Source organism: Cervus elaphus, chromosome 24 (assembly GCF_910594005.1).
Source record: "Cervus elaphus chromosome 24, mCerEla1.1, whole genome shotgun sequence".
Taxonomy (NCBI): Eukaryota; Metazoa; Chordata; class Mammalia; order Artiodactyla; family Cervidae; genus Cervus; species Cervus elaphus.
This window is the reverse complement of record NC_057838.1, coordinates 34,145,824-34,161,126: the sequence shown is the minus strand read 5'-3', so window position 1 is coordinate 34,161,126 and position 15,303 is coordinate 34,145,824. Positions and strand designations below refer to the sequence as shown.

The 15,303-nt window shown below is 41.3% G+C and overlaps 1 protein-coding gene across 1 annotated transcript; it reads left to right on the top strand.

Annotated features, from left to right (window-relative positions):
- Nucleotides 1-2,124: 2,124 nt before the first annotated feature.
- Nucleotides 2,125-12,805, top strand: LOC122683101 (histone-lysine N-methyltransferase SETMAR). The gene is made up of 2 exons (XM_043886660.1): nt 2,125-2,363; nt 8,767-12,805. Exons 1-2 carry the CDS (start codon nt 2,247-2,249, stop codon nt 9,568-9,570), a joined length of 921 nt encoding a protein of 306 aa, XP_043742595.1. The 5' UTR covers nt 2,125-2,246; the 3' UTR covers nt 9,571-12,805.
- Nucleotides 12,806-15,303: the final 2,498 nt, after the last annotated feature.

Genomic DNA, 15,303 nt, shown 5'->3' with positions numbered 1-15,303 from the left:
GAAGGCAGGAAGAGAAGGGGACAGAGGATGAGATAGTTGGATGACATCACCGACTCATTGGACACAAGTTTGAGCAAGCTCTGGGAGTTGGTAATAGACAGGAAGCCTGATGTGCTGCAGTCCACGGGGTCTCAAAAAGTCGAACACAACTGAGTGACTGAACTCAACTGAACTGACTGAATATCTAGTAGTGATAGTTATTAGAAAGCTAAGATGTTCCAAATTGTTTTATTAAAGCAGTCATTAACACCAAGATCATATGCCATGATCTTAAGTTTTTTGAACGTTGAGTTTTAAGCCAACTTTTTCACTCTCCTCTTCCACTTTCATCAAGAGGCTCTTCAATTCCTCTTCACTTTCTGCCATAAGGTTGGCGTCATCTGCATATCTGAGGTTATTGATATTTTTCCTGGCAATCTTGACGCTGGGCTGGATGAACCATAAACTGGAATTAAGATTGCCGGGAGAAATATCAATAACCTCAGATATGCAGATGACACCACCCTTATGGCAGAAAGCAAAGAACTAAAGAGCCTCCCGATGAAAGTGAAAGAGAAGAGTGAAAAAGTTGACTTACAACTCAACATTCAGAAAACTAAGATACTGGCATCTGGTACCATCACTTCATGGCAAATAGATGGGGAAACAGTGAAAACAGTGACAGACTTTCTATTTTTTGGCTCCAAATCACTGCAGATGGTGACTGCAGCCATGAAATTAAAAGATACTTGCTCCTTGAAAGAAAAGCTATGACCAACCTAGACAGCATATTAAAAAGCAGAGAGATTACTTTGCCAACAAAGGTCTGTCTAGTCAAGGCTATTATGGTTTTTCCAGTAGTCACGTATGGATGTGAGAGTTGAACTAGAAAGAAAGCTGAGTGCCAAAGAATTGATGCTTTTGAGCTGTCTGGTGTTGGAGAAGACTCTTGAGAGTCCCTTGGACAGCAAGGAGATCCAACCAGTCCATCCTAAAGGAGATCAGTCCTGGGTGTTCACTGGAAGGACTGATGTTGAAGCTGAAACTCCAATCCTTTGGCCACCTGATGCGAAGAACAAACTCATTTGAAAAGATCCTGATGCTGGGAAAGATTGAGGGCAGGAGAAGGGGACGACAGAGGATGAGATGATTGGATGGCATCACCAATGTGATGGACATGAGTTTGAGTAGACTCCCAGATTGGTGATGGACAGGGAAGTCTGGCATGCTGGAGTCCAGTTCAGTTGCTCAGTCCTGTCCTACTTTCCGACCCCATGGACTGCAGCCGGCAGCAGAGTCGGACACAACTGAGCGAGTGAACTGAAGTGATCCACAACCGGAATCCATCTCCAGCTGAGCTGAAACCCTAATACTTTTATAAGAGTATCTAAAGCCAAGAAGTAGATGCTATCACTGAGGGATCCCAGAGAAGGTGAGAAAGGGGCCCCGAGAGAAACCTGTGACAACCGCCCCCATTATCAGTCACGCCCGAGGTCAGGATAGGAAGGACGGTCTGCGCAAGGCAAGCGCACCCAGGACGGGGCCCCCAGACTCTGTGAGAGAGGGTTTCACATAGAAGCAGCAGAACAGTCGGGTCAGAGCGCTTTGGGAAAGTTCAAAATATTCCACTGGATTCAGCAATTTCGACGTTATCAGCATTCTTTGCGGGACCAGGCTTGGTTTTCTCAGAGCAGGGGACGTCAACAGGGAACAGAGATTCCAGTCAGGGAGCGCGCGGACCCTACACAGACTTCGATCCCAGGTCAGGCTACCTGGCCTCCGAGCACAATCTCCGTCACACGCCCCGGAGTCGCTCCACAAATTTAAGGTTTTCAGAGACCCAGGGGGTAGCCTTCCCCACCTCAGCGTAGGGCGCGCCCCTCCCCCACCCTGCGCCAGGTAAAATTCCAGACCCTCAGACACGGACAAACGACCTCGCCTCGAAAGCCCTCCTTGGGCGCACAGGAAAACGTCAAGGACTTCACTGTGTCCCCAAAGCTCTGTCCGTACCTTACAAGGTTTTGTATTACTTGTTGTGCGTCTGACTCAAAGCAAAAAGTGAACCAGACCATATAGTAAAGGAAAGTTGAGCGTGGAGGGAGGAGCCACTCGTGAGCTGCGGTATAAAAACTACCGCTCCCATGAGGCTGTGGGGCCCCGCGGCTAGACTCCCAGCGTCCTCTGCGAGGCTCAAGAGGTCTAGGTGGTAAGAGTACCGTTTCGGGGCAAAACGGCCGCTAAGGCCGTAGAGAACTGGCCCTGGCACAATGGCAGCGTGTGAGGAGGCGCCTGAGGCCTTGAAGGACCAGCTGGACGTTGCGCGTGGCCTTGAAAATCTGCCCGTGAGCGCCTGGCCCCCAGGGGCGGAGCCTGAGCCCTTTCAGGTATGGGCGGGGCTCGGCTGGCCCGAGAGCCGCGCGCGGCCCCCGAGGGCGTGGCCGGCATCGTTTTCGGTGGGGCGGGGCTAGGCGGTCTCGCGCGCTACGTGCGCAGCGTCGGTGTCGGCGCTGGCGCCTTTCCAGGAAGCGTTCTGGTAGAGCCGGTGGTCCTCGCACTCGGCTCGCAATTGTGGTTAAGTGGTCGTCTTTCGATGGTTGACGCTCATGCTTGCTTCGGGTTGTCCAAGTTTTTCGACCTTTTTTTTCCCCTTAACCCAATCTCACAGCTATCTGCGCGTGGAAATAGGTCTTAAATTGACAGGTTTCCGGTTTTTTTCAGTTAACCCTTTAGCTTTCTACCGTAAGAATGGCAGTTCACTTAAGAGAAAACCGGAAGTTTCTTGAGGTCCCTTGGAAAAAGCCTTGAGAACCTGGCTTTCTGTCCTGGTTCTGTCCCCAGAACTCATTGAAAGATAGGGAGCATATCACTTGCCTGTCTGGTCTCAGGTGTCGTTAAGATCCCAGTGACATGATTAAAAACAGCCTTTAGAGTCAGACTTAGTTGAGGCTTCCCCCATGCTGTGAGAGCTTTGGCAAATATAAATAGCCTCGGTTAGACCTTCAGAGCCCTCTCGTGTACTATTAAAATAATAGTACCTCTTTCCAGATTGCTTTGAGAATTACAGGTAAAAATACAGTTCCTGGTTTGCTTAAAGAACTCAATAAATGTTCACTACTCTTACTACCTCAAAGCCCTTTCTGCTCCAACTTTTCACTCTCTCTGAGCTTTTCCTGCATGTTGCTTAAGAAACGAGGAATAACCAAAAAAAAAAAAACCCACAAAAAACAAGAATGTTGGAGTGGAAAGAGCCCTGGACATGGAACTATAGGAGAGCTAGGTTCGGGGTTGAGCATCTTAGCCGTGTCTCAGAGCCTGAGTTTCTTAACCTCCAAAATGAAAAGTTTTATTCCCCTTGTCACACCCATAATCAATATCAAACTCTGCCTGTCCTCTTCCTAGGGTTATTTTGAGAATCAAGTAAGGCGGTAAAGATTCATAGCAGTTTTCAAAGAGTAGAGCAGGATATTCATGTTGGAAATGCTTATTTTTCCTCAAACTACGTTAGGCAGTTAATGGTTAATAATACAGTTGACTAGCACCATATTAAACACTGATCCCGAAAAGCTTATTGAAGACCAAACACTGTTAAATGCCTGGTCAAAAACACTGGTATATGTTTTGTTTCTTCAACTGAGTGCCTATAATGTGCCCAGCATGTTAAGCTAGGCTTAGAAGATAAAATGGTAACAATACAGTTCCTGCCCTTGAGCTTACAAGAAAAGCATATAGAAAGCACTATATGGGGGTGGGGTGGGGTGGAGGTGGAGGCCCTGTGATTGATCCTTACACCTACAGTTGGTGGGCAGAAATGAAAATCAGGAAACTAAGACTCAATTCCGTGGTGTTCTAGCTTCCTGGCTGTGTGCACAGCTCTGAGTACACTAAGAGTTACAAATAGAAGACAAGCTCCCTTCCTTAAGGAGCTTACAGCCTTACCAAGAAGTTAAAGCATTCCTGAAATATGTCTAAAAGTGCCTTCAACTAGTTTACTTCCATATATTCATGAAGCACAATAGCAGTCTTACAAAAGGTCAAAACAGTTTGCTTGCCCCAAACCCTACCTTCACAGGCATATGTACACATAAGAATTAAAGCACAGAGAATTCAAGGTCAAAATAACTTTGTCTAGTTTACTTTTGGGTCCTATATGAAAAGGCAAAAAGAACATTGAGATACTCAAGATTGGAAACAAATACATCATAATGCTATCGGTGTTGAAACACAAGTAGAAAATAAACTGATTTTCTTGAACTAAGAGCTGGATCTAGCCATGTTTTCAGGTTTCTAAAACCAGCCTCAGATATCCTTTTTAAGATCTCAACTTGGCCTTGACAAGAATGATCTGGCTCACAGTCTCCTAATAGCTGCTTGGAGCAAAAACAAACTCACGGGGCTAGAGGCCAAGTACAAAGATTCTTGTAGCTGGTGTTTCAAAACAACCAAAAAAGGAATGAAGATTTTCACAGCACTTCCTTAAAATCCAGAATTGAGGCCTAGGGTTTAAGCCTGGAATATTGTGCAATGACATGTTTTAGTTTCTGGGGCTGTGGTACAGAATGTGACTCAAAAACATCAGTCTTCCAATCAGAAATTATTAAGAGCTGAAATTAAGAAGTCAAATAACATTCCCTAAGTCACCTGCTCTGTGCCTAGTACCATGGATAGGAACCCAACACCTATCACCATTCTATACCTCAAACCTCAATGACCATGCCTTTCCTTAAGATAGATACTTGTTAGAAAGGTCAGACCTACACACTTAGTACAACCAGAGAGCCTGACAGTCTGTGCCACTTAAGATTCCAAAGTTCATGCTATTAATAAGTGCACACATAGTTCAGAGAAGGGAGAAATTAATTGTATATGAGGATAGCCAAGGAGGTATATTTACTCTTTAACATACTGTCTTCTCTTTGCATTTTGGCTTCTTGGGTGACTCTATTTGTAAAAGTTTTTCTCTTAAGTTTTCTGTCAAAAAACATGAATTCTCCACCCAGTTCTTCAAGGATCTGGTTTCTGGTGCATTTTTAACTGATCATTTGGTATTTATTTCCAACTCTTACCTGATAAATTTTGTGCTTTCATACATACATGGAAAAAGTAAAGCATATGTTGTGACAACTGAAAAAATGATAAAAATCCCATGTCTTCTTTTCTGTTTTTCTGAGTGAGTCTTTCTAAACCCCAGCATGTGCATGTTGTTTGTTGATAAGTTGCTAAGTGGTGTCCCACTCTTTTGTGACCCCATGGAGCATGTGCATACAGTAGACAATAAGGCAGTATTTACTGATGAATGAAGACAGTCTGTACTGGGTCAGCTCTTGGTATTCCCTGCTCCAGATGGTTAAGTAATGGGAGGTAGGAAGATAATCTTATGGTTTCCCACACATATTTTGGTTTGAGTATGTTTAAACCTGAGAAGTTTAACTCCAGAACCTGTTTGTTTTTTTCCACCACTACTAAATGGCTACTGTATAATTCATATTGAACACTTATGAGCCAGCCACTGGAGTAAGCTTTTTACGTGGTTTCTCACATTTATTTCATTCACAGAAACCTGTAAGAGAGAGAAAATAGGAAGGGAATGTTTAGAGAGCTTAAGTAATATGCCAGAAATATATGGTATTTTAGATATAAAAATCTAGAAATAATATCTAGAAGAATTTAAGAAAGTGACTATTTTAAAAGTATGAAGTGGCTGACACAGAGTACAACATTATGTTAATTAAATTTGAGAACCTTCCCCCCTTGAATATACCTATCATCCCTGATTTACAGTTGCTAACCTGAAGTTTAGCAAGTCACTTGGTATAAGTCACGGTGCTAACACGAGCGTGGACCTGTGTGTGTCTCCTCTGGGACATTCCATGTTCTGCATTAAGAAGTTCTCTATTGCTTGCCCAGCGTTCCAGGCAGCAGTCACAGAGTTCATGGCTGGCCTCCTGCCGGCTTTGCTCTCATCTCACTTCCCAGCTGGAGACCTCATTGCTTATTAGCCGTTTATATCTTTGACTAAATTTTCCAGCCATTTCCTGGAACCATGCTCAGCTTCCACCCTGGGTGTATTGGTCAAGACTCATTTGTTTGTAAGAAACATAAATACAATACAAATTGACTCAGGCAAAAAAGGGAAGCAGTTGCCCCACATAAAAGCAAAGTCCAAGAGCAGTAACTGTAGGCATCTCTGGATCCAGAACGCTCAAGCTGTCATCAGATATTTCTACCACCTCCCCACTTCACACCCCTACTCTCACGTCCTGTGGTGGGGCACACACTCAGTAGGTCATATGTCTGTGCTCGATCTTAGGAATGCCTGGTAGATCCTCTATAGTTTAGCAACCTCTCTGAAAGAAGAGGGTTTCCCCTGTGACTCAGTGGTAAAGAGTCTGCTTGCAATGCAGCAGCCACAGGAGATATGGGTTCGATCCCTGGGTTATGAAGATCCCATGGAAGAGGACTGGCAACCCACTCCAGTATTCTTGCCTGGGGGATCCCATCAACAGAGGAGCCTGGCGGGCTACAGTCCATGGGGTCGCAAAGAATCAGACATGACTGAGTGACTAAGCACATACAACGCATACATCTGTATCAAAAAAGAAGATCACCTTAGAGTTTAGTGATTTCTATAACACATTTAAATTATATGCACCTTTAAGGAAAAGTGAAAGTGTTAGTTGCTCAGTCGTGTCCAACTCCTTGTGACCCCATGGCTCCTCTGTCCATGGGATTCTCCCGGTAAGAATACTGGAGTGGGTTGCCATTCCCTTCTCCAGGGGATTTTCCTGACCAAGGGATGGAACCCTGGTCTCCTGCATTACAGGCAGATTCTTTACTGTCTCAGACACCAGGGAAGCCCATATGTACCTTTAAAAACTCATCAGTTGAAAAGAATTCTTCATAAAAAGTTTAACAAAGTGATAGTAAAGTCTTCATTTTACAAGCACTTCTTAAAATGCCTCAGTAACCATTTCAAAGTTGACTCTTAAAATCTGGAAGTAGATTCTGTATAAGACAGCAGTCACTGAATCTGACTGATAGGGTATCTTTTTCTAAGCCATCCTTTATCCTTTTAGGACACCTCTGCCAAGCTAAAGCTGTAAGAACCCACACAAACAAGAGAAGCTATTTCCGCTCTCCACCCCCAAATCACTTTTTAAGCAGTATTGGCCTTCCCCCGCAGGTACACCCACTCACCATTCTTTCATAGGAGGATGTCAATCCTTCACCCCAGCTCAGCGTTTTTTAAAATACAGGATTCTGCACCTAACTGCATAGCTCCACCGAGGCCTCCACAGGGAGTGTAACTACATGCTGTTCAATACTTTTTCTGAAAGTATTGACACAATATTAATAGAAAACTGACTGCAAGCTAAGGTTGTTCAAATGTTCCTCTGGATGCACTAAAATCAATCCCTGAATTACTACAGGCTATTTGGCGGGTCTCTTGCTGACAGGCTGTGGCAGCATGCCAACAGCCTTTCCTGAGGGTCAAAATGAAGGAGATGAAAAGCAGTCCATGAAACTGCTTCCTGTAAAAGAACAGTTTGACAGACTCATTGGTGACATTTCTCTCGCATCTCCATACTAAAAAAAGTCAATGCTTCTGAACAGTAAGACTGTTTCTTACGGACAGTACAAGCCATACATCTGACCACATTTCCCTCTGACTATCCTGGCACACAGCCGGATGTGCAGTCTACTTCTGCTGCACACTTAGGTGTCTAAGCTCGCTTGACTTATTTTTCACTTCACCTTATTTCCTTACCTGTTGTTTGTTTATCTTTCTTCTTTGTAAGTCTCATTAAAAAGTTCCTTTTTGGAACAAAACAAGTATAAGTCAATGAATTACTCTATATATAAAGAAATACACTGGGCTCACCAGAGATACTCTGATCTTCAGGGTTTGAGAACATTCTGCCAGTGAGAAAATAACTGGAGGTGAGGCTTCACACAGAGATTTTAGACTTAGGACTTATTTTTCATAACATTTTATAAATGTAACATTTTGAAAATATAGATACATTTCAAAGACCAAGAAACCTTTTTGTTTTATCCCTTTCACATTTAATAAGAACAAGATTTCTTTACATGTATATATCTACAATAAATTTCAGTATCTATTAAAATTACATGACCAGTTTTTGAATTCTGTCTGCAAGTTTTTTGCCAAGTTTCTACTTTGAACCTTGTGAATACTCAAGTAGAACTATAAGATAACAGCGTTTTTAAAAAGATGAAAGAATATATGAGTTTAGGTAATCTTCAAATTTTAAAAATTCTTTCAAAAAATCAATGGAAGACTCTCTCCCAAAGGTCATTGATGTATCATTTATGGCTTATCCTAAAAAAAGATCTCAGGTAACTCACCATAAAAAGACATATATACATGTATATTATCAGGTAAATGTAAAGGAGGTCAAAAACCAAAGAGAAAATACTTAGCTGTATTCAAAAACTAAATTCAGCACCGATTTTCCTGACACTTAAAGCCAAGAGGGAAACAAAATGGATTACAGAATTTTCAATATCTGGTAAGAGAAAAATACATAATTTTTTCCTAGTGTTATTCCAATACCTAAAAGGAAACCACTGAATTTTAAGTCTAAGAAATAACCTTATGTTTTTTTTTAAATTGGAGATGTTTTCTCACAGTATTTTAATATAATCTTGTCATTTTTGTTCTGTTCTGTTTGTTGGAATTGGGAAGTGTCTCAGCAAAAGCTGCTTGCAATACAGATGAGATCTATGACGTACCGTGCTGACTTACAGTGTTTCTGTGTTTTGCAGTATACTCCTGACCATGTGGCTGGGCCTGGAGCAGATACAGATCCCTCTCAAATAACCTTCCCTGGATGTGCTTGTCTCAAAACTCCCTGCCTCCCTGGTACTTGCTCCTGCCTCCGTCGTGAGAATAACTATGACGACCATTTATGCCTCAGAGATATGGGATCAGAAGCGAAGTGCGCTGAGCCAGTTTTCGAATGCAACGTCCTATGTCAGTGCAGCGACCACTGCCGGAACAGAGTGGTCCAGTGGGGTCTGCAGTTCCACCTCCAGGTGTTCAAGACGGATCACAAAGGCTGGGGACTTCGTACCCTGGACTTCATACCAAGGGGACGGTTTGTCTGTGAATATGCTGGTGAGGTGTTGGGGATCTCTGAAGTGCAGAGAAGAATTCAGTTACAAACAAGACGTGATTCGAATTACATTATAGCCGTCAGGGAGCATGTCTGTAATGGGCAGGTAATGGAAACATTTGTGGATCCTGCCTTGATAGGAAACATCGGAAGATTCCTTAACCATTCTTGTGAGCCAAACCTGTTGATGATTCCTGTCCGAATTGACTCGATGGTACCAAAGTTGGCACTTTTTGCAGCCAGAGACATTCTGCCAGAAGAAGAACTCTCTTATGACTATTCAGGAAGATTTCTTAATCTAATGAATGGTGAAGACAAAGCAAGGTTAGATAATGGGAAATTAAGGAAACCTTGTTACTGTGGCGCCAGATCGTGTGCTGCGTTCCTGCCCTATGACAGCTCCCTGTACTGCCCCTCGGAAAAGCCAAACACAAGTGAGGAAGGAAGAGCGTAGGAGAAATGTGTCCGGCCTCACAGTGGAAGAGAATGAGCAGGAACCAAGCGTGTTGGCTCAGCCCTTCCTGGGTTCCCTTCTTATAAGCAACTTGCCCTCGAGGTTGGTCTCTGCTCTCCAGAAAGCAGCTCACTCACCCCTTACTCTAGGGGAGCCCAGTGGTTGCCTGGCTGCGTAAGTTTAATTTGGGAATGTGGCAGAGACGACAGATTGTCCAGCAACACTCTCTCCCTTCCTATCAGAATTCTCAGTTTTTAGCTGGGTATGTGACTATCGAGAACATAGTAAGTGCTCTACATACAAACCTTCAAGTTGCAAACTGTCAAAGATGCAAACATGCATACCATCAACGTCAGGTGTGAGGGAAATTGCAGCTTGCCCTGCATCTCCTATCGCTGACGATCCTTCAGCTCTCCCATCACTTACCCCCTTTAGTCAGTAACTCTCCTTGCCTGTTCACTCAGTGTCAGCCCCTTGTGTGCCAGCTCTTGTACTGTACTGTACTAATGTACTTTTCAAGGTACTGTACTGTAAGATTAAAAATGTTTCATTTTGTGTGTATGTTTGTATTCTATGTATTTGTGTGAAAAGTATTATAAACCTACCACAGGACAGTACTATATAGTCAGCTGTTTCAGTTGGGTGTGTGCTCAGTTACATCCAACCCATGGACTATAGCCCGCCAGGCTCCTCTGTCCATGGAATTTTCCAGGCAAGAATTCTGGAGTGGGTTGCCATTTCCTCCTGCAGGGGATCTTCCTGACCTAGGGATCGAACCTGAGTCTCCTGTGTCTCTTGGATTGGCAGATGGATTCTTTATCACTAACACCACCAGGGAAGCCCGTGTTAGTTGGGTACCTAGGCTAACTTTGTTGGACTTAATGAACAAAATGGACTTATTAACATGCTCTTGGAACAGAACTCATTCATATGTTACTGTACTCATTTTTCCTAGTTAGATGTGTCTAAGGGACTATGTTGCAGTTAGTGGAATATGAGGGAAAATGGGTCCTTAAGTTGAGACATCCTTCCCGTACCCACCTCTTTTTTCTTCTTGGCTGTAAGGTATACATGATAACGAGCTGGAGCATGCATCCTGGTCCCCTAAATGAAAAGGAAACCACACACAGCAAAGCAGCGACACTGAAAGGAGTCTGGGGCTGGTATATTGTGCAATGCTCTGTACCAGTCTTGATCTGACACCTCTGGACTTTTAGGTGCGAAATAGTCTTTCCATCATTGATGCCACTGTTACTTTGAATTTTCCAGTACTAGCACCAAACCTAATCAATGATCCAAGGAAGCCCTTATGGCTATATACCTAAGCCTTACTTTACAATCCATTTTATCAGTAATAAAGCTGATATTTTCATTTCTGTCTGACTCCTACATTTTATTTCTCATTTGTTGCTGAACAAATCAAGGAAAAGGACATGATTGATTATCACCTACTAAAACCCTAATGATCACCACCCATAGTGAAAACTATAACCATGAGAATGACTTCCATGTGTATAACCAAAAGTCATAAAAGGAAACAAACTGTAAAATTTTTGCTATATATCATGGCTATACTGGAAAACTTGTGAAGTTATGCTTCAAAACTTCAAACAGCTTCACTCCATGTTTTAACAACATGAAAATAACACTGTCAACACCACTGAAGGTGGTGGAAATTTTATAATTGCATTTAAACTTCTGGAGAGGCAAACATCTCTAACTTCCTTCCTTAATGCAAAAACAAAGCTACTGTGGAGGTTTATTAGATTTTTTGAAAGCTAAAATAATTACTTGGGCCCTATAATTTTTCTTGTACATTTAAACTCTACCACCAAGAGACTGTAAGCTTTGAAAGGTATATCATAGGGGCCCATATTATATATAACACTGTACTCCTGTATATCATAAAAAGGATTGTACATTTAAGTGAATGAAGTGTATGGTATGTGAATTATCTCAATGAAACTGTTAAGGTAATAATAACTATGTTACAGTGTGCATATCCATATAACATTATCAGGAATGATTCCCTGTGAACAAATGACACTATATACACATAAAATGCCCCAAATTACAAACATACAAATTTGTTCTAAACAGATTTTTTCCTCCAAACTAATCATTTCTTCCTACCAACCTTCCTCTGTAACTGTTTTCTCTGAATCAGTCCTGCTTTTTGTAAGGCAGCTTGTTAACAATTTTAAAATGGTCTTTCAAGTGCTTTACTTAAGAAGCAATAAGGAGAGACTTCCCTGGTTGTTCAGGTTAAGATTCCATGCTTCCACTGCAGGGAATGTGGGTTCGATCTCTGGTCGGGGAACTAAGATCCTGCATGGTATGTGCCATGGTCAAAAAATAAAAAGTAAAGATAAAATTTAACAACAACATAAAAAGAAGAATAAGGAAATGATCAGAAGGAACACGAGTGGGTCACTGATTCTACAAATACCCTTTTCCTTCTTCCCTCTGCTCCTTATCTATTGAATATCACTGTCTGTGATATTCAGTTAGGACATGAGCAGTTAGGACATGAGCAGTATCTTCCATTGTGATGTCTCTTCCAAAGACAGAACTCAGCCTTGGAGTTTTTTGTACTCATACACAAGTGTATTCTTAAACAGCACATAGTCCTGGAAATCAGGTGGCGCTAGTGGGAAAGAATCCACCTGCCAATTCAGGTAGACATTAAGAGTCGGGGGTTCACCTCTCTGGATCGGGAAGATCTGGAGGAGGACATGGCAACCCACGCTGGCATTCTTGCCTGGAGAATCCCACGGACAGAAGAGACTGGTGGGCTACAGTCCATGGAGTCACAAGGAGTCGGACATGACTGAGCACATGTGCACCTGGAAATCAGATTCCCAAAGTAAGAGTTGAAGACTTTCACATCTTTTATAGGCACTGAATTAATTGCATTTACTTAGTTGCTATGTTCCTTAAAAAGCTGACACTTACACTTTTGAGAGAAAATATTAAAAGATATACTTCTGTTTGATTATTATAATATAAAAATATATAAAGTGAAAGTCACTTAATCATGTCTGACTCTTTGCTTTTTACAATTATAAATTACTATAAAATTAGAATTTTTAAAGGTATTGTGTTTATTCATGGAATTAAAACATAAAAATGGCTCTTATGTCAATTTCCACTGAATTCATTAAGAATGTGGAAATATGTACTTCAGAAATTGTTTTCACCCAAGAATAATAAAGAACATACTTGGAGAACACAACTTTTGAAGTCTTTTTAAAATTATTTTTTAAAATTTCAAGTTAATAATCACAAAATGTTAGTATCAGTGGCTAGTATATTTTATTCTTGACTAAATGGAAAATTTTGCCTTAATTGAAATGAATATTCAGAGATTATTTTACTCCCTCTTGTTTTCAATACTGAGCCCCAATACAGCCTAATTCTGAAACATAAGTCAGAAGTGGATTAAGTATACATCAACAGGAGCCTGTCTTGCATAGAATACATGGTTTTATCTTAAATTCAGGAAGATCTCATTTAAAAGAGCTGAAAGTCTCCCCAAATTGTTATCAGTCCCTTGAGTGTTCCGAGTTTCCTTTGTGTAACATATTCCTTATTACAGCTCCACCGTTCTCCAGTGCGTGAGCGTTCAGCAAGTTACTGAACTTCTCTGAATTCCCTTTTCTGGATATAGCATTATTGAGAGGATCAAACAAGTTAACGTTTGTAAAGGGCTTAAGCAATAATGCAGCACTAACGCAGCTACAATGAAAAAGGCAACTACACGTGTTGACAAAGCATGTGGAGAGATTAGAACTTTCATATTTTGCTGGTAGAGTTGTAAAATTGCACAACTACTTCGTAAAGTCATTTGATTAGTTCCTTAAAATGCTGTGCATAGAGTAACCACGTGTCCTAGTAACTCCATTCCTAGGTGTGGACCCAAGAGAAATGAAAACATGTCCCACAAAAACTTGTATGCAAGCCTTCACAGTAGCATTATTTGTAATAATCAAATAGTACACACAATCCAAATGTCCACTGACTCATAAATGAATAAACAAAATGTGATATCCATATCACAGATTATTCGGCTATAAAAAGGGATTAAGTGCTGACAATGCTACAACATGGTTAAATGCTGAAAATACATTAAATGAAAGAAGCCAGACACAAACAGCCACAAATTATGTGATCCTATTTATATGAGATGTCCAGAATAATTCCATAGAAACATTAAGTCGATTAATTTTTGCCAGGGGCTGGTGCAAAGAGAGGTACAGGAGGTGACTGGTAATGGGTTCAGAGTTTATTTTTAGGGTGAATATACTAAAAACCACTTTCAAGGGATGAGTATCATGTTATGTGAATTGTATCTCCTAGTGGCTCAGATGGTAAAGAATCTGCCTGCAATGCAGGAGACACAGGTTTGATCCCTGGGTCGGGAAGATCCCCTGGAGAAGGGCATGGCAACCCCCTCCAGAATTCTTGCCTGGGAAATTCCATGGACAGAGCAACCTGGCGGGCTACAGTCCATGGGTCGCAGAGTCGGACATGACTGAGCGACTAACACTTTCACTTTCAAAGCTGTCATAAGAAAAAGAAAGAAGATATGGGTGCCTCTCACATGGAAACTGGTAACCTGTAACTGAACTCTCAGGAATAAGCACTCTCAGAACCCAGGGAAATACTTCACTTGCTTTATTCATGTCCTCAAAACAAAACATCTAATGTGATTACATTAGACTACATCTAATGTGATTTTTTTTGTGGCCATCACCACTATCAGAGATAGACTCTGCTCACAAGGCAGCAAGATTTTAAACAGTAGGAGCACTTAGTTTGGTAAGAACATGGATAGATTAATTTGTCACATCCTTCCTCTCAACATGAATGCAATTCTTAAATAACAAAGTATGGTTTCCTTGTAGTACTGCATATCAATCTTCTTGTTTCTCTTTCTGTTTGAGTTTGTCGTTCCAGTGGTTTGTGTGGTTTCTTACGAATTAGCACAGTATGCATTACAGTTGCACATGGAGGCAAATATTTTGTAATTCATACTACTTTAAAATTTGCAGATGTGTGTGTCTAGAAGTTTGATATTGGTTCTTCACATTACATGGTTCTTATCATTTTTCTCATTAAAGAGATACTTAAAATGACAACATAAGTGATAGTAGTTTATGTGACAAAGTTAACATCTTTTTCTACAACGATAATTCATCAGATATAATATCATTAAATGTTTGGACATGATAAGTAAATTGCATAATTTATTTTCAACTCTGTTTCAGCACAGTGAAGCTTTCTCAAACTTAATTTAAAAAAAACTATCGAAGAGCTACACTGACTCAAAAAGATGTGTCTCATTTGGCATCACTGTTAACAGGACATCAACCATGTGAAAATCCTGTTTATAATAGCACAATTTATGATTTTACTGAAAGGAAGATAAGAAAAATTGATCCTTTAGAATAATTATATAAAAAAAATTATGACTCACACAAGTCATTATTTTATTATCCATCCAAGCATTGTCAATTCAACTTGATGCCAGGATTGAACAAAGATAATTGAAACTGAAAGTCGCTCAGTTGTGTCTGACTCTTTGCAACCCCATAGACTATAGAGTCCATGGAATTCTCCAGGCCAGAATACTGCAGTAGATAACCTTTCCCTTCTCCAGGGGATCTTCCCAACCCAGGGATAGAACCCAGGTCTCCCACATTGCAGACGGATTCTTTACCAGCTGAGCCA

Bases quoted from the DNA above. Each gene is read 5' to 3' on its own strand.
- LOC122683101 (XM_043886660.1), top strand. From the start codon at position 2,247: ATGGCAGCGTGTGAGGAGGCGCCTGAGGCCTTGAAGGACCAGCTGGAC. The intron at 2,364-8,766 runs GTATGGGCGGGG...TGTGTTTTGCAG, and splicing joins CGGAGCCTGAGCCCTTTCAG to TATACTCCTGACCATGTGGC.